At 40.8% G+C, this 20526-nt stretch overlaps 1 protein-coding gene across 1 annotated transcript in view; it reads right to left on the bottom strand.

Annotated features, from left to right (window-relative positions):
- LOC122432858 (poly(A)-specific ribonuclease PARN-like) overlaps positions 1–20526 on the bottom strand; it is an 853726-nt gene that overhangs the window by 830064 nt on the left and 3136 nt on the right. The window contains 2 exon segments of the mRNA XM_043455121.1: positions 6521–6571; positions 17995–18178. Coding sequence (XP_043311056.1) covers positions 6521–6571; positions 17995–18112 — 169 coding nt within the window. The 5' untranslated portion in view covers positions 18113–18178.

The raw sequence follows: 20526 nt of genomic DNA, 5'->3' as shown, positions 1-20526 counted from the left end.
CCAGTGTTTATTTACTAATAATCTGCCTTGCTCCAAAGACTGAGGTGGCTTTGAAAAAAACTTACACAGTATAAGAGTACAAAGTGTTGAGAAGACACACGGTGGAGAAAAAGAGTAAGAAAATAAAACAGAACCAGAGGTCAGGTTTCTACAAAATGCAGCTAATTATCAGGATGGGGAACACATGAAAATCCATGGCTGATTCATGTCAATGTATGGCAAAAACCACAACAATATTGTAATTAGCCTCCAACTAATAAAAATAAATGAAAAAAAAGGCAGCTAATTACTAATGCTGAAGAATACACAAGGCCATCGGCTTTAGGGTCACAGGGTAAAGAGGGAAGCAGATCCCTTTTAAGACCCGCAGTCTACAGATACCGGCAGTCTCTGCCAACAGCACCATCATTTCCCTGGTCTTGGTCCTAAAGCATTTTATGTTTTCTCTCTCAGTTAGTTTTAACCGTATCTACAGGATTAGGAACTACATCTGATTACCTTCTTGCAACCTACACTTTTCCTACCACAGATCTAACACAGGAAGCCCTCAGTGAATACTGAGGTGTAGGGGAACATGACGGAGAATCAGGCTGAGGAACAGGGAAAAACAATTTGGCATTAAAAGTGCAGACATGGAACTGCAAACTGCCAAATGTAAAAAAATATCCTTTACCTGGCTCAGTGCCAGTAACAACATAACACGAACATATACACCCATACAAACACACACACGACAGAAAAGTGTCACAGAAATCACACTACTCAAATAATTACTTTTCAGAGTGTTCCAACTAACTATTGTTTCATGGAATTCAGAAATTTAAATCAAGCATAGTACCTACAATATATTGGATTGCCTTGCATGTTGATTTTTTCTTTTTTTTTTCTCCTTAACTAAACCACATGTACCTAGCCACAAATGTAATGTTTAACGTATTTCTCTATCTACTCACACATTTGGAAAAATAAAGGATGAATGATCAGAAAACCTGGGTTTAAATGCAAATCAACCATTTCTAGTCATGCAATCCTGAGCAAGTTACTTAATTCCAGGAGTCTCACAGAAAAAGACTAAACTGCATCATACATAAAAATCCTTTAAAAGCTACAAAATGCTGCACAAATATTATTATAATGACCAATAAAAGGAAAATAATTAACGACAACAGATTTTTACATTGTTGGCTCTCTGTAGAAATCACACCTATACAGACACAATCCCTAGTTTCTATCTCAATGCCTTCCTGTTCTATGATACAGTTTGGAAAGCATTAACTCACACACTTTTTCCCCACACACTGTCTCAGTTACTAGGGTCTGGCAAACAGACCCTCCTCTGGTCAGTGGCTCTCAACAACAGGAGGAGGAAACAGTGGTAAGGCGTACGCCCAGTCCCAGTCTCATCCATTCCGATGATGCCTTAACTAATGAGTTAGAACAGTGAAAAGTGAATCAGTTACAGGACTTACACACCAAAGTTTCTGACTCAAAACTTACCACAGAGCTCCAGGGGGCTCAGTGGTAAAGCATCTCCTGCCAATGCAGGAGACACGAGTTCCATCTCTGGGTTGGGAAGACCCCCTGGGCATGGAAATGGCAGCCCACTCCAGTATCCCTGCCTGGGAAATCCCATGGACAGAGGAGCCTGGTGGGCTATAGTCCATGGGGTTGCAATGAGTCACACACGACTTAGTGACTCAACAACAAAAATCAAGACTGTGGTACTGGCCTAACAACAGACATAGATCAATGGAATAATACTGAGAGTTCAGAAATAGACCTTCACATTTATGATCTATTGATTTTTCAACAGGATATGAAGATAATTCACTGGGGAAAAGGGTCTTTGTAGCAGTGGTGCTGAGATAACTGGGTATCTACAAGAAAAGCATGAAGTTGGACCTGTAGCTCACACCATATACTAAATGGATCAGACACCAAAATATAAAAGCTAAAACTAAAAAAGTCTTATTAGAAAAATGTAGGCAAAAATCTTCTTAATCTTGGAATAGGCAATGGTTTTGCAGAAATAACAGCAAGTGTGTAAAGTAACAAAAAAATAGATAAACTGGACTTCATCAAAATTTAAAACTTTTATGCTTTAAAAGGAACTATCAAGAAAGTGAAAACACTATCCACAGAATGAAAGAAAATATTTGCAAACCATATATCTGATATGGGACTTGTAGTCAAAATAAATAAATAGTACTTACAACTCAACAACAAAAAAGACAAAACAACTTAAAAACTGTCAAAGAATTTGAATAGACATTTCTCTAAACAAGATACAAAAATGTCCAATAAGCATATGAAAAGATAGTCATCAAGATTGTTATACAGCAGGGTAAGAAATATCCAGACCACAGTGACACAGTACTTCACACCGACAAGGAGGGCCATCATTAAAAGACAGACAATAACAGTTGCTAAGGCAGTGGAGAAACTGGAACTCTGATACACTGATGTCAGGAAGGTAAAATGGTGCAGCCACTCTGGAATATAGTCCGGCAGTTCCCCAAAAGGTTAAACACAGTTAGTGTTTGACCCAGCAATTCTACTCCTAGGTCTATCTATACCCAAGAGAAATGAAAACAAATGTCCACACAAAACCTTGTACACAAATGTTCATGGCTGCATTATTCACAATAACCACAAAGTGGAAACAACCCAAACTTCCATCAGCTGATGAACAGATAAATAGGATGTACTATAGCCACACAATGGAATATTATTCAGAGACAAAAATAAAGTACTGATGAATGCTACAACATGGATGAATCTTGCAAACATTATGCTTCATGAAAGAAGCCAGTCACAAAAGACTACATATTGTATGATTCCATTTGTACAAAATGTCCTGAAGGCAAATCTATAGAGACAAAAGTAGACCGATGGTTGCCCAGGGCTGGATGGTTGTGAAATTGGGAGGAAATGGGAAAGGATTGCTAAAAGGTATGGTGTATCTTTTGGGGTGATCTGAATGCAAAATTGATTATGACAGATATAAAGCAGTGAAGACACTAAAAGTCACTGAAATTTACACTTCAAATTACATCTCAATAAAGCTGTTACAATTAAAAAATAAAGCAGAGTCTGTGTTCAACGAGTAGATAATTGAAACATAGCAATAAAAGTAAAAACTGCTAATATAACTGAACTACATCCTCTTAAGTATTTTCTCCTTTCATTTGCTCAAATAGTAAATCAAAAATCAAAATCCAAGCAAATCATTTTACCACAGTCTCTACTTTTAAAAAGTAGCAAGGATCTCTGTCATTTCCATGCTTATAAAGCTAATATAAATTTGGGCAGTATCAGACCATAACAGAATTTGAATCTAGCTTCTGTGCAATCAGAGACACAGGTTATCCTCAGGATGACAGAAACTTGTATCTTAATTCAGAAATTTTTCCAGCTAGCTGCCAGTTTCCCACTGACATTGAGGAAATAGGAATGAGCACACCAGCACATTTACAGATTTTGAGTCTGCATTTTTGACGGCTCTGCGGAGTCCCCAAAGCCGCAGCATAGTCGTCTAGAAGCTAAGCTGGCGTGCAGGTCACTGAGGCAGTGAGCAGCTGCGGCCACTGGCAGCACCTCCAGCTCAGAGCGGGACCGACACGCGGGCCCCTGCAGAGGCCTCGGAGAGAGCCCTTCAAACGCCACGGGCCAGTTACGTTCTCACCGCACACCGAGACTCAGCAAAGCACCTCTACTATCCACAGAGAATACTCGATGTATATAACCGAATCCCACCCAGATCATGTGCACTTTCCTATGCCTATGATCCCACAGACCCTACCATTCTGGGAATAGAAACTTTTTTCTTAGATAAATCATAAAGTTTTGGTTTTAAATATTAATTCTAATGTTATAAAAGAATTAACTTAATCCAGCCTAAAAAGAAAAAAAGATTACTGCACTTTTACCTCAAAGACAACAATGACCCAAAAAAGTGAAAAGATACCTAGAAACTGTATAGGCAGATATTACCTATACAAAGAAATAATTTAACTGATCATCAAAATATTTTGCGCATACTCTTAAAAGATTTAAGTCTGTTGAAAACCTGGGGGGGGGGGCAGGGGAGACCTTCAACAATACTACAGTAGAAGACAAACACATGCTTGTCCCTGTAATATGAACCCAAGAGTCGCTTAGCGGGCATCTTAAAAGAGATGCACTCAAGTTCCGAGGTCCCATCTCTAACCCGACACACCCACAGAAAATCCAAGGCCTACGGTAAACCCCTTAGCAAGCGCATGGCCATCGACGTGAGGGGCAGGGCTCGCGGTGAGCATCGACGTGAGGGGCAGGGCCCACATGGCCGTCGACGTGAGGGGCAGGGCCCGCAGCGGGTGTTGACGTGAGGGGCAGGGCCCGCAGGGGGCGGCAGGAACCCCCACTTACACCAGCGCAGCAAAGAAGACCCTATGCAACAGGGGAGCCACGAACATGAAGGTGGGCACGACCTTCGTCCCTGCCTGATCAGTCCATCAGCTATCTAGGGATCAAAGAAGCTGCACCCGTAGGCCTTGTTCTGAAGCAATGTGAGCTATCCAATCTTCACATGGTTAAAAGGATTACAGTGGAAGTTTCCATAAGCCAGCAAATCCACCGAACAAGCTATCTTTCTGCAATGTTATATGTCAGTATCTCAATAAAACTGGGGGGAAAAAATACAACTGAGTAGGTTTCTTTCTTGAAACTGAGGAGCTAATTATATGTGACATCTACATTTTTTAAATGAAAAACTATTAGAAATATTTTGCTTGCACAACCAGTACACTTTAACTAAGGCTCAATGAAAAAGTAAACCCCCAAATTTCCATAGTTAAAACATTTCTTTTTTACATTAAACAGAACTATGATTTAACCATTTTAGTTTATTTAAGGAATAAACATCATGTAATTTTCTTCCTCAGAATTTTCAGTTTCCATGCACATTTATAATATATTGGTTTAATCTAAGTTAAATTATTTATCTGTAATAAGTCAAAACTAAATTAGAGTAATGCACCAGGAAATAATATATCTGATAGCAAAACTGCAAACTCTAATCATCACATATTATACAGGGATTACATTCATCAAAAAGGAGCCCTAAACAAGCTCATTAAAACAAAGCAATTAATTTATTTTGCCAATAATCTGTTTTCAAAGTTTAAACAAAGTTTTCAAAGTATATAAACTAAGTTCATATATTGTACCATTTCAGTTGTTTGTAAAGAAAGGTAACAGGAATAATATATGTGGTAAACACAGTTTATTAAAAAAAAAAAAAGATTCAAACATTAAAACAAATACTACCCTACGAAACAAGAGAGTTTAATTCAAACTGAAGTTTTTCCACAAATCAATCCATTTACACGAATTGGCCACCAAAGCTTAAACAAAGATGTGACGTCTGAAACAGCTCTAAGGTAACACAGCCTAAGTGTGACAAAAACACCTGACTACCCAACAGCTTCTCCTAACCAAGAAGTGATTTGTTCTAGTTGAGTGAAATATTCTTCGAACATTATTACTACAAGTTTATAAATGTGACTCCCGTGTAAAGAACTACAATAAATTCACTACAAACATTAAGTCTTATTAGAATCTTTCCTACACAAAAATGGCTGTCAATTAGCCATTTAGCCACCTACAGGTTTTTCACTTCCATTAATACCTAGAGCTGTTATCTTTGCTTTCATATTAAAACAAGCTCAGTTAAATCAGAAATCACACCAACAATGTACTCAATACTGAAGCGCGTCCTCTCGCCTCTGACGCACAGCGCTACCATTTAAACTACACAACTCCGCAGTGGCTTGGTTCCAACACTGAACTGACATCAAAACACAAACTTCTTCAAGGAGTCAAACAGCCATCTTCCGACTACTGTACCAGATCCAAGATACAGCAGAAGCTAACTTCCCTCCTTCTACTCTACATATATCATTAATCAACTCCAAGCAAGCACTTTAACTTCCCATCAGTAAACTCAGACCAGATTGAGGGTATGTGGTCATAATGGAGAGAGTGTTTCAAACTTAACCTCACCGCCTCCAATCACCACAACCTAGGACTATAAGAAATAATGTAAACCATGAAGAAACACTGTTTAATGTTCCAGCACTTCTAAAAATCAATTTTCAGCAAGATAACAACTAAATAAATTATCAAACAGCAAATATTTTAGCCACAGTATTACTCTATCATGAAAGAAATCATTTAAAACTCCAACACCTCTTCCACTAAAAGATCATTGTATGTGTTACCCTATAATTCCATTATCTTACTGTTATTGCATTACTCTTTTTTTGGCAACTCCATCTACCATTACAAACAGATTCATGAAGATTCCATTTCTGCATGGAGACCACCACAACCACTGTCTTCACAGTCACTTAAGTCCAAAACAGAACCATGTTTTCGCTAATTAATCAGGCTCCAACAACAATAGTTGAGACATCACAGCAATAGTTCGATTACACCTTCTGCAAAAGATACAAATAAAAATCCATTAAGTACTTACCTACAGTTGGGGGGTGGGCCCAACGTAATTTCTGCAAGTTCCTTCTGAATTCTTGAAAATAAAGACAAAGAAAGTTACATTAAAATGTCTTTACTCTTTTAATATTCCATTAAATTTTACACTTTTACACTAATCTTTCCTATTTGTGCACTTTTAATTTGAAATACTATCACTGTATAAATCATCATACACAGTACCAACAAAGTAGCAATTTCTGCCACAGTTTCCACAGTGCATCTACAAAGAGGAGACCGGCCGCTATCTGTGCCTCCATCTCTCACCAACAGCACAACTTAAATCAAAACTTTAAGCCACTGCTGTGCTGTGCTTAGTCACTCAGGCAACTCTTTGCAACCCCAGAGACTGTAGCCCCCAGGTTCCTCTGTCCATGGGATTCTCCAGGCAAGAATACTGGAGTGGGGGGCCACTCCCTCCTCCAGGGGATCTTTCCAACCAAGGAATGGAACCAGGGTCTCCTGCATTGCAGGCGGATTCTATACCAGCTGAGCCACCAGGGAAACTCAAACCACTGCTAACGCTAAGCACACATATGCCTTCTGCAAAGGGGGAAAAAAGAATTTTTATTTTAAAAACCTGTTTTTACCCTCATGTGTTATTTTCATCTTTTATGTTTTACTTCACCTAACCCCCTATATGGGCTTCCCTGGTGGCTCAGTGGTAAAGAAGCCACCTGCCAATGCAGGAGACGTGGATTTCATTCTGGGCTAGGAAAATCCCGTAAAGGAAACGGCAACCCACTTCAGTATCCTGCCCCGAATGAAATGTCTGATACAGATACAACTATCACTTCTCTAAGTCGTGTGACTCAAGGTGGGGAAGACGTTATGAAATGGGTGTTTGTTGTTCACTGGTCAAGTCCTGTCTGACTCTTTTCGACCCCACAGACAGCAGCACACCAGGCTTCCCTGTCCTCTATCTCCCGGAGCTTGGTCAAACTCATGTCCATCGAGTCAGTGATGCCATCCAACCATCTCATCCTCTGTCGTCCCCTTCTCCTCCCGCCTTCAATCTTTCCCAGCATCAGGGTCTTTTCCAATAAGCGGGCTCTTCGCATCAGGTGGCCAAAGTATTGGAGCTTCAGCATCAGTCCTTCCAATGAATATTCAGGATTGATTTCCTTGATGATTGACTGGTTTGACCTCCTTGCAGTCCAAGGGACTCTCCAGAGTATTCACCAGCACCACAGTTCAAAAAGCATCAACTCTTCGGCGCTCATCCTTCTTTACCATCCACCTTTCTTTACCATCCAATTCTCACATCAATACACAGACCAAGACTAACAAATCTAAAGCCAAAAATAAAAAACCTATTAATTCAGCTGTCCCACTGAGACTTCTTAGATTCTATAGTGTGTTCATGTGCATTTAAAGTACATATGGCACATAACTAAACAAGAGAAGTCTCAAATATCTGATAGAGAACACCCTTTGTGGATTCCACACAAAAGTGTAAATAAAACAGGCACTGTGAGGCACAACGCGTCACGTCCAGGTTAAAGGCAGTGAGCTGAGAGCACACACTCCCCCTCCACCCCATCAGCGCCCCAGGTGACGGCGGGGCACACACACAGAGGGCAGAAAGGGATCAAGGACAGAGACAGGGGTGGTCACCACTGGCGGAGGAATTCCACTCTATTTGGAAGACAAAGTACATGCTGTGAATCAAACAGGTTGAGACGCTCCAGAGGGCACAGAGCATATAGGGTGTAATAAAGATACACCACTCAAGGGAGAAAAACAGTCACAAATCCCACAAGAGAAACAACTCTGTAAGAAAATCACAGATAGAACAGGCACGAAACTAAAACATAAAATACTTTCAATCCAGTAACAGATATTAAGGGATAAAAAGGAGGCATTTTGCCTAAATGCTATGATTCATTGCGTAGCTTTAAGATCCTAGTTCAGTCACTCAGTCGTGTCCGACTCTTTGGACCCCATGGACTGCAGCACGTCAGGCTTCCTGTCCACCACCAACTCCCAGAGCTTGCTCAAACTCATGTCCATCGAGTCAGTGATGCCATCCAACCATCTCATCCTCTGTCGTCCCCTTCTCCTCCTGCCTTCAACCTTTCACATCATCAGGGTCTTTTCCAATGAGTCAGTTCTTCACATCAGGTAGCCAAAATATTGGTGTTTCAACTTCCGCATCAGTCCTTCCAATGAATATCCAGGATTGATTTCCTTTAGGATGGACTGGTTGGATCTCCTTGCAGTCCAAGGGATTCTGAAGAGTCTTCTCCAACACCACAGTTCAAAAGCATCAATTCTTCGGCGCTCAGCTTTCTTTACGGTCCAACTCTCACATCCACACATGACAACTGGAAAAATCATAGCTTTGACTAGACAGACCTTTGTCGGCAAAGTAACGTCTCTGTTTTTCAATATGCTGTCTAGGTTGGTCATGGCTTTTCTTCCAAGGAGCAAGCATCTTTTAATTTCAGGGCTGTAGTCACCATCTGCAGTGATTCTGGAGCCCAAAAAATAAGTCTCTGTTGCCACTGTTTCCCCACCTATTTCCCATGAAGTGATGGGACCAGATGCCATGATCTTAGTTTTCTGAATGTTGAGCTTTAAGCCAACTTTTTCACTCTCCTCTTTCACTTTCATCAAGAGGCTTTTTAGTTCATCTTTGCTTTCTGCCATAAGGATGGTGTCATCTGTGTATCTGAGGTCACTGATATTTCTCCTGGCAATCTTGATTCCAGCTTGTGCTTCCTCCAGCCCAGCGTTTCTCATCATGCACTCTGCATATAAGTTAAACAAGCAGGGTGACAATATACAGCCTTGACGTACTCCTTTCTCAATTTGGAACCAGTCTGTTGTTCCATGTCCAGTTCTAACTGTTGCTTCTTGACCTGCATAAAGATTTCTCAGGAGGCAGGTCAGGTGGTCTGGTACTCCCATCTCTTTCAGAATTTTCAATAGTCTGTTGTGATCCACAAAGTCAAAGGCTTTGGCATAGTCAATAAAGCAGAAATAGATGTTTTTCTGGAACTCTCTTGCTTTTTCAATAATACAATGGATGTTGGCAATTTGATCTCTGGTTCCTCTGCCTTTTCTAAATCCAGCTTGAACATCTGGAAGTTCATGGTTCATGTACTGTTGAAGCCAGGCTTGGAAAATTTTGAGCATTACTTTGCTAGCATGTGAGATGAGTACAATTGTGAGGTAGTTTGAACATTCTTTGGCATTGCCTTTAGGACTGGAATGAAAACTGATCTTTTCCAGTCCTGTGGCCACTGCTCAGTCTTCCAAATTTGCTGGCATATTGAGTGCAGCACTTTCACAGCATCATCTTTTAAGATTTGAAATAGCTAACTGGAATTTCATCACCTCCACTAGCTTTGTTCGTAGTGATGCTTCCTAAGGCCCACTTGACTTAGCATTCCAGGATGTCTGGCTCTAGGTGAGTGATCACACCATCATGGTTATCTGGGTCCTGAAGATCTTTTTTGTATAGTTCTTCTGTGTATTCTTGCTACCTCTTCTTAATACCTTCTGCTTCTGTTAGGTCCATACCATTTCTGTCCTTTATTGAGCCCATCTTTGCATGAAATGTTCCCTTGGTATCTCTAATTTTCTTGAAAGAGATCTGTAGTCTTTCCCATTCTATTGTTTTCCTCTACTGCTTTGCATTGATCACTGAGAGATCCTAACACTGGACCTATAGGAAATCTAATCCTAACACCCCGTCTGGTCTGGCACTAAACAGGTAAACTTATACAGAGTTTATTGGCCTTTTATTACAGATAAAGCACAGATAACAAGTTGTAGTTGCACACTACAAAATGGAAATACTACTAACCATGAAGATGTAAAATCAAGTGTAGCTAATAGAAACCAACTAAAAGTGGATGGTGGGGGGGGGTGTGAGTAGATGGAAGGAAGAACAAAGGTATTAATACCCTCATTTTACAAAGTAAGGAACCAACGAGTATTGCTGAAACGTGAAGCAACGAGCAACAGTGGCTTAAATATACTACTTCATTTAGAAAGACAGCCAACACTCTTTTTTTAAGTATTTGTTTTAGTTGGAGGCTAGTTACTTTCCAATATTGTGGTGGTTTTCGCCATACATTGACATGAATCAGCCACAGGTGTACATGTGTCCCCCACCCTGAACCCCCCTCCCACCTCCCTCCCCATCCCATCCCTCCAGTACTTTTTAAAAAATATGAATATCATTAACTGGGAGGCGGGAAAAGAAAACAGGTGAACAAGCTGGTGAACATCCTCAAAATTCACAGCAAGAAGACAAAAGGTATTATTTAACAATTCAACAAGTAGGTATAAGTCTATTACTTAAGGTCAGGTAGAGTCAGCTAACAGGAACTGCCACAGGGAAAGTATCTCAACAGAAAACTGCTACTTTGTAATCAAAATGTCTCTGTGCTGTTTAATTTGCCAGCGGGAACATGAAAAACTTTTATAAACATTTTTTTATTTAAGCATAGGTGATTTACAATATTGTGCTAGTTTCAAGTATACAGAAAAGTGATTCAGATATATGTATCTGAATATGTGTGTGTATATTTGTGTGTGTATACATACACATACTCTTGTTTTTAAACTCAGAAAACCAAAAGAACAGGGATTCAAAACAGTATGCTCACAGTGTCAAAGAAAACAATTTTACTGTAAAAGAACTTCCTAGGGATTTTCAAATAATTCATCTTGCTTTATGCTTATACTGTCCCTTTGGTTTAAAAAATTGATGTCATAATTTTGTCACAGAATTCTGTAATGGAACTTGAAACCCCTCTAGATGTCTATCATTCTAAATCTAATTATTCAATACAAAAAGCAATTTACTGATAAACTTGACAATTTGGAGCAGTGAGTCAGTGCATTACAATATATTTTGAGCCACTGCTACCAAAGAATGGCTGTATTTCTCTTGACAGAAAAGATTATACTAAGAATTGCTATTTAAACGGTTGCAAGATGTCCTGCTGTTTTCAATGACAGCAATTCAATTCTATCTCAAAAGTTGTGATCATGGTATGTATTAAGTTTCTCAGTCTTGACATGTGGGGTAATAAGGAAGGCAGCTATTTCAGGCACTGTCCCTTAGGGTGAGGAAAAATGAAAAAGTATCAGTAATTTACACTTACAATGCACCTTTTACATGATGATCTTAGGCTATTAAAAGTGAATTAAATAAATCTCACAGAATTCTTTAAGTACTACCATTTTATCAGTTCCCATTTAGGAAACTCAGGCTAGTAACTGCATGCTGTTAAGGTGAAAAGACAAGCAATTATCTTGCTAAGTCAAACAAACAAAACAACATCTCCTCTCTCTTATGAGAACTTTTAAGACAAAATTATTTCTTTAGAAACAAATCCACTAGACAACTGTCTATATCTCCAATTTCTGTCCAGCAGTGCCACTTCCTTGGTTGTCATGATACATAAGTCAGCAACTGCACATGGTTACTGAAACAAGTCAGAAGCAAAATGCAGACTAAATTTCAGTTTGTACGACTTCACCTGAAACCTTAAATGTTCCAGGAACGGTAGGAGTTTACATGTGACTGTCATCTGCTAAAAAGAAAGAGGAGTGGGGGGCGGGGAAGGGGAGATAATTATGACTCATTCAGACTGAACTGAAGACCACAGCGACAAAACTGAACCCAAGTGGAGAAGACATGAAGCACTCGTTTTAATACTAACATACTGGATTAATGGTTCAGAAAAATGAAGCAGTATATATACCGACGTGTCTCAAACACAAACACATATTCAAGCTTAAAGAAAATTCAGTAACTCACTCAGGGCCAAGTAGAACATGAATATATGGACTTGGGGATTCACAAAGGTATTTTCTTAACAGTTATTTAAAAAAAAAACTTCATCCACTTAGATGACTTTCTACATTCCCCTATGGTCTGCATTCCTCAAAACCTTCCAAAATGAACTCATTCTCAAAAGAAAACATCATGTAACTAGTTACTAAAATTTCTTAAATCTCAAAGTAATCTCTGAATTAACTTAGAAAACACAGGGCCACTGCAAGTAATAAATCCAGAGTTTAATTCTGAGTGGTGCTACATACTGTGCACCTATGACTCCAAACAACTGCTCGATTTTTAAGACAACCTAAATTAATGATTCTGCACATCAACTGTAAACTGCATCCTGATTTCAGGAACATTAAAAACTTAAATGAACATTCAGAATCAATAAAATACAATAATTACAAAAGATTATCTATAAAGAGTACTTCATTCTCATGTGGAAAAGAAACAGATTAGCCCATATAACAAAATATCACAGTCAAATATACTGAAATCAACCTCCCAACCTAACAACAATTTAGAGTCTAAAACCAAATATCATTTCTAGGACAGTATTATATTGTATCCAATAAAATCACATCAAATTATGAAGAGAACAGACCATGCTAAAAGCATTCCGATTTTTTAAGAAATAATTTCATGCCAAAGAAGAGCAAAAATGCATCAAGAAGTAACTGTAATCTCCCTCTTAACTCTGAAACAGACAAAAATTAATTTATACCATTGTTTAAATAAAATTCCAATTTAATATTTTCTGTATCCAATATTACTTTGCCATAACACCTGAAAACTGAGATTTTTTTTGCAAGAAAACACATTTCTACACCTAATGATTAATTCTACAATTACAGCATATTTTATGCAACTGAACACCTATGTGCAAAGTACTTTTCTTGAGTTACTATAAAATGTATATATAATTACAGCATCTGAGCTTTACTATTTTAACAAAAAACACTAAGTCCTCATAGCATTAACACAAACTTCATTTTTCTAAAATTTATCACATGGACTTAGTAAAATACTATTGTAGGCTTTAACTGGCACAAAGTCTAAGAACGACAGCATCAGTGTATGAAACCTTTCTGTGTGCCAAATAACAGCTTGATCACTTTCCATCCTCACGCTGGCCCTGCGAAGATGGGACTATTTCTGTCTCCATTTCACAGATGAGAAAGGTGAAGCTTGGAAATGTTAAACTATGTTTCTAATATCACAGAGCAACTAAATGCCAGGACCTAGCATTAGGTCTAACCCAGATTCTGTCTCTCCAGTGCAAGCTCTGCACTGCTGATTAACTCTCCCACAAAATGACACTATTTGGAAAAGATGTCTCATCTGCATAAAAATCAATTATCAATAATAATAAATGAGAATTTTATTGTGAAACTACCTCCACCTTTGATCTTCTGAACATATCAGTACTAGGATTCTAATCTCTGGGGAAGATCCAAGCCTCACAACAAACCCTAGGTTCTAAGGCAATCAGTCAATAAATACGACCCTACTATGCAAGGCACATGGTGAATTAAAACTATGTTTTGAGTCCCTGTCATCAAGATTCCCAATGTTTTTCCTCAGTTGTTAGAGCTCAGACAGAGGGACTTCCCTGGCGGCCCGGTGGCTAAGACTCCACACTCCCAACAGGGAGCCTGGGTTCCACCCCTGGTCAGGGAACCAGACCCACCTGCTGTGACTACAGAGATCCCGCATGCACAACTCAGGCCTGGTGCAGCCAAAACAGACACCTACTTAAAAAAAGAAAGGAACCTAAAGCAGAGATGGGGGACAAAATCAACTTCCACTATCAACTAGACTGGGGAGAAGGAAAGGAACAGAGTTCAACTTTTTAGTATTGGGTTTTTGTCTTTTACCTGAAAATTTGCCGTGAAGCAGCATTTTATATTCAAAAAAATAGTAAATGCCTAAACCCCCTCAGACACTCAACCATAAGCCACCCAGAAACTGTGTAGAGGAAAGTCATCAGTCACAGTCTGAAAATCACAGATTCACAAGAATAAATTTGCCAACGGAGTGACTTTTTTTCAGCCAGGAAGCAACTTAAAAGGCATTTCTTACTTTCCCCAATGCCGTACTACTAATTCCTATCATGTGCCCATCAGACACTGTCCTGGATTCTTCACACACACACACTCAGAAATAAACTTTATCCCCAATTTAAAGAGTGGGGAAAAGGAAAACTAGGTTTGAATACGTAATCTCAACTTTGTACACACTGTGGGAAAACGAAGTAAAGAATGACTGTTACCGAACAAGCCTCACCCAATCCCAGCTTTCACACATGGCCCAGTTTCCACTCCCCCGGCAGACTGCGGGCCTTGCTCCGACGCCGGCACGATGCCCGGCCGCGCTCCACGGGGCGCCCGCCGGTGGGGAGCACTCCCAGACGATCGTCCTCCCCGGCCCCCGCAGCACCCTCACTCTCAGGGGCTGTGTGCGCCTAGTCGCTCAGCCGTGTCCCACTCTTGGCGACCCCACAGGCTCCTCTGTCCATGGGATTCTGCAGGCAAGAACACTGGAGTGGGCTGCCTCACCCTCCTCCAGGGGATCTCCCCGACCCGGGTCCGCGCTTTGCAGGCGGATTCTTTCCTGTCTGAGCCACAGGGACGCCCTCAGTCAGGCGGGCCGCAGTCTGTACCTGAGGATCTCCTGCCCACGCACACCCACGCACCTCCCTTCCTTCCTCTAAACGTCCTGTTTCTCCATCCCCGCTCCGTTCCACCCTAGTCCACGGCATTCCCTGCAGCCGGTCGTTCTGCGCTGTGACCGGGCAGCTGGCCGGGCCCTGAGCCGAGGCCCCTGGAGCTGCGCTGTGCCCGCAGGAGCGCATGGGGCCCTCCCCGCCGTCCAATACAGAGGTTAGAAGGCCTCAAGTCCCAGGCCGTCTCACTTTCTCACGGCTCCTTCAGCAGAGGGCGGGCATCCGCAACCCGCTTCCAGGACAGGGAAGCTGGCTACCCGAGGCCCTTAGAATGGACGGCGCACTCTAACAACTCTCCCCAGAAAGGCACGGCCTGCAGGGGGCCTGACAGAGGTCTTCCCAACCTGTGGACTGACTCGACCAGAGAGAAGCAAGCTCCTCCAGCCCACACGGGTACGACCTCTGGGATGGGTTCCCTCATCCACACCAACAGTAAAGGATGAAGCTGTCACTCAACGGTCAGTCCACAAGGCCCCAAATTCTCAGACAGTACATCACAGGGCCAGGAAAGACTACTAGATTCAATTCACCTTTAGATTATTTACCAAGAGATATTCTATAATGTAACAGTATTAAAGTGTATATTCCCTCTGCTGAGTCCAATGACATGCCAATCACCCTAAGCAACTGATGTGGCAGCAAAGAATCACCCAAAATATCCTGCTTCCAGATCTACCTGTTCTCTGGAGGAAAAGAAAATCTGTTATCAAGACTAAACCACTGCCTGATATAATGAAAACGACATGCATCTGTTCTTCAGTTCAGCTCAGTCGCTCAGTTGTGTCTGACTCTTGGTGACCCCATGGACTGCAGCACACCAGGCTTCCCTAGCCATTACCAGCTCCCGGAGTTTGCTCAAACTCATGTCCATTGAGTCAGTGATGCCTTCCAACCATCTCATCCTCTGTTGTCCCCTTCTCCCACCTTCAATCTTTCCCAGCATCAGGGTCTTTTCCAATGAGTCAGTTCTTCCCATCAGGTGGCCAAGGTATTGGAGCTTCAGCATCAGTCCTTCCAATGAATACTCAGGACTGATTTACTTTAGGGTTGACTGGTTGGATCTCCTTGCAGTCCAAGGGACTCTCAATAGTCTTCTCCAACACCACAGTTCAAAAGCATCAATTCTTCAGTGCTCAGTCTTCTTTATGGTCCAACTCTCACATCCATACATGACCACTGGAAAACCATAGCTTTGACTCGGACCTTTGCTGGGAAAGTAATATCTCTGCTTTTTAATATGCTATCTAGGTGGGTCATAGCTTTTCTTCCAAGGAGCAGGCGTCTTTTAATTTCAGGGCTGCAATCACCATCTCCAGTGATTTTGGAGCCCCCAAAATAAAGTCTGTCACTGTTTCCATCGTTTCCCCATCTGTTTGCCATGAAGTGATGGGACCAGAAGCCATGATCTTAGTTTTTTTAATGTTAAGTTTTAAGCCAACTTTTTCACTCTCCTCTTTCACCCTCATCAAGAGGCTCTTTAGTTATTCTTCGCTTTCTGCTGAAAGGGTGGTGTCATCTGCAGATGTGAGGTTATTGATATTTCTCCTGGCAATCTTGATTCCAGCTTGTGCTTCAACCAGCCCAGCATTTCTCATGATGTAGTCTGCATAAAAGTTAAATAAGCAGGGTGACAATATACAGCCTTGACGTACTCCTTTCCCTATTTGGAATCAGTTATTGTTCCATGTGAATCCATCTGTTGTTCCATGTCCAGTTCTAACTGTTGCTTCTTAACCTGCATACAGATTTCTCAGGAAGCAGGTAAGGAGGTCTGTATTCCCATCTGTTTAAGAACTTTCCACAGTTTGTTGTTATCTACAGTCAAAGGCTTTAGCGTAGTCAATGGAGCAGAAGTAGGTGTTTTTCTGGAATTCTCCTGCTTTTTCTATAATCCAACAGATGTTGGCAATTTGATCTCTGGTTCCTCTGCCTTTTCTAAATCCAGCTTGAGCATCTAGAAGTTCAGGGTTCACGTATTGTTGAAGCCTGGCTTGGAGAATTTCGAGCATTACTTTGCTAGAATGTGAGATGAGTGCTATTGTGCAGCAGTTTGAGCATTCCTTGGCATTGTCTTTCTTTGGGGTTGGAATGAAAACTGATCTTTTCCAGTCCTGTGGCCACTGCTGAGGTTTCCAAATTTGCTGGCATATTGAGTGCAGCACTTTTACAGCATCACCTTTTAGGATTTGAAATAGCTCAGCTGGAATTTCATCACCTCCACTAGCTTTGTCATAGTAATGCTTCCTAAGGCCCACTTGACTTTGGACTCCAGGATGTCTGGCTCTAGGTGAGTGATCACACCATCGTGGTTATCTGGGTCCTGAAGATCTTTTTCGTATAGCTCTTCTGTGCATTCTTGCTACCTCATCTTAATATCTTCTGCTTCTGTTAGGTCTGTACTGTTTCTGTCCTTTATTGTGCCCATCTTTGCATGAAATGTTCCCTTAGTATCTTGAAGAGATACCAATTTTCTTGAAGAGATCTCTAGTCTTTCCCATTCTATTGTTATTAACTCCCACATTTCTCACTTTACTAACAGTGAGTGTAAATAATCATCCAGTAACTATTTCAATAGACTCCCACTTTTATTCTCTGCTGCTCAATAAAATAAAATAGTAATGGTCAAGGAACCATAAAACAAATTATCACACTTTTACATGCACTTTCCTATTCATAGTCACCTAACAATACATATACACACACTATGGATACATAGTTTATAATTTTGCCATGCTGTTTAACTGACTTTAAACACCAAAAAGTTCATATTGCATATAACTAAGATCATGAAAAAGAAATAACCTTGAAGAAGAAAAAATCCATGAACTTCATGGTCCATATCCCAGAAAAATGATTAAATGCAAGAGAAAGTCAGACTTAAGGTGATAAATTGATACTAAAAGCAAAGAAGTTCCCGTAACTGAGGTACCTTTTAGCACTAGTAGACAGTTTAGCAGCTGTTTTGCTGGATATCTTCCCCTCCTTCTTCTTCGGCTGAACCTGCTCTCTCTCTGGTTCCCACTAGACACTCTCACGCTGGTCTCCATCGGAGCTTCCTCCACTAGTGCCCGGACTGTCGTCAACTCTTTGTGCCTCAGTGGACATTTTAGATCCTGGATTAAAGAGTCAAAAAAATCATTTATTCAGTTGGGGAAGGACTGCAGAAAGGTCGCTCGAGAACAGAGAGAAAGTGAATCTTAACAGGAACCAAAGAAAACTCACTATAGAATGAATGACTTGCTCACTTTACCTAACAGCTTTGGGAGTTGCCAAAACTTTTCCTTCATCCATTCAAAATGTATTGAGAAAAGAAATGAAAACAAATATATATACACAATATGTTCACAGCAACACTATTCACAGAACCAAAAAGAGGAAACAACTCAAATACCCACCAGCTGACAACGAACAGATAAACCAAATGTGGGATATCCAAGCAATGGAATGCCATCCAGCCACATAAAGGAACGGAGTACAGTATGTGCAAGCTACACCGTGGATGAACTTTGAAAACACGATGTTCAGTGAAAGACACCAGGCACAAAGGGCCGCAAATGGCACGAACCGTCCAGAATCGGCGAGTGCGCAGAGACAGAAAAGTCAGTGAGTGATTGCCAGGGGCTGGGAGTGAGGGAAGAATGGGAACGGTACAAAGCTAAGAAGTGCAAGGTTTCCTTGTGGGGTGATAAAAATGTTCTTATATTAGATAATGGTGATATACAGCTCTAAATATTCTAAAAACCACTGAGCTATACATTTTAAAAGAGTGAATTTTGCAATACATGAATTATGTGTCAATAAAGCATCATCGAAAAAGAAAAAAAACTGCGCTACCCACCAGGCACTGTGCCGGGCTCTTGAGTCCTAGGATAAGCAAGTTGATTCAGTGGGTAAGACTACTTGCTAGGGGCTGTAACAGAGGTCAGTAAAAATGGCCAAAGAACACAGGGATAGAGCAAATGCTGGCACCAATACCACATGAATACATCCTCCGGCTGGGCTACAATTAAAATCCTCTAAGTCAGTCAACTGTTTTAAGTAACCTTTGTGATAACAGAAGAACACAGAGGCCTCCGTGATTCTAAATAGAAGCTGAACTGCAGGACGGTGCCAGCCCTGATCCAACAATTTACCAAGCAACCAGGTTCCACAGGAGATGAAGGCTGTATGGAGACATTAGGGGCCTGTCTTTCCCCCCACGGTCTGGATGAAACATACCTCGAGGCTTTCAAAGTCCCTTTGCTCCACAAGCAACTCTGATTACCAACTCAATCTTCTCAATATCTTGGTACATGGGTAAGCTGTTACAACCTAGATAATGCACAAAAAAATTCCAGTTCTCTCTTGCTAACAATCATTCTATCATAATTGATTTCTGAGTCTGATTACCATGAGTACATCCCCTGTGACCCAACTAGCTTAGACTTTACTGACAAATCCAAAACCGAACTGATAAAACCCATGCCCACACTCTCACCATGTTACTGCCACCTCATAACTACCGGAGCTGGTACACCTACCTTCTGGGGCGCCTCTCTTCAAAACACAGAACTACCTTTAAGGAGTGACATCAACACCACAAAGTACCCCTTTAAGAACCACAAATAAATGGGAACAAATTCCTTTTGAAAAAGATACTATGTAACTCTTAGTCAAATTAAGAGTTAAAACTGTATTTGCTGGATCAAAAATAAGACTTAATATGTAAGAGAAAGATACCTCAAATAAAGCACTGTTTGATTACCAGAACTGGTCCAAATGTAGAGCTAGCTGACCATAATTAAAATTCTTCCTCACTGAAGATTTAACTTATAGCTCGCTCTATTTCACTTGTAGCTTGCTCTAAATCAAAGTGATTTCATGAGACAGAACTTGAAGTGGTTGAAATGAGAAAGGTTAAGACAAACCTGAAGGAGAAGTGAGGACGCGGGAAGCAGAGCCGGTGAGGAGCCAGCAGAAATCCTGAGTGCCTTCACCAAGGCATCACCAGACACAGCCCCATCACCCTCAGCAGCTCCCTTCCTCCACGCCAAAGAAAGAGAGGTCTGCCCAGGCAGCTCTGAAGCGGGGAATGCGATGGCTTTCCCCTGTAAACGAGCACAACCGTCTCCTCAGCTGGAGCATCTTCTAGGAGCACTCGAGTCACTTAACAGAATCCCGAGATTTTATATCAGCATGTTCCACATCCAGCTCAAACAGTCCTAACGTATTTCTTGCTTTCTTTTTTTTTTTTAATTTTTATTTCACATAAAATTCTCATCCTTGGATTTAATGCTGAATTTTTTTTCAGCTTACTTCTTTCAGTAAAAAAAAAATATATATATATATATATATATATATATGAGTTTAAACCCTTGTAAGTATGTACATAAGAGCCTGTGAGAACAGCTGTGCATGGGAGTAAGAAAGAGAGTAATTCTTAGAGAAAGGCCCTCACATGCAGCAAAACGCTGCTGGCAAT

This window comes from Cervus canadensis, chromosome 32, assembly GCF_019320065.1.
Source record: "Cervus canadensis isolate Bull #8, Minnesota chromosome 32, ASM1932006v1, whole genome shotgun sequence".
NCBI classification, from domain to species: domain Eukaryota; kingdom Metazoa; phylum Chordata; class Mammalia; order Artiodactyla; family Cervidae; genus Cervus; species Cervus canadensis.
This window is presented reverse-complemented; position numbering and strand designations above follow the sequence as displayed.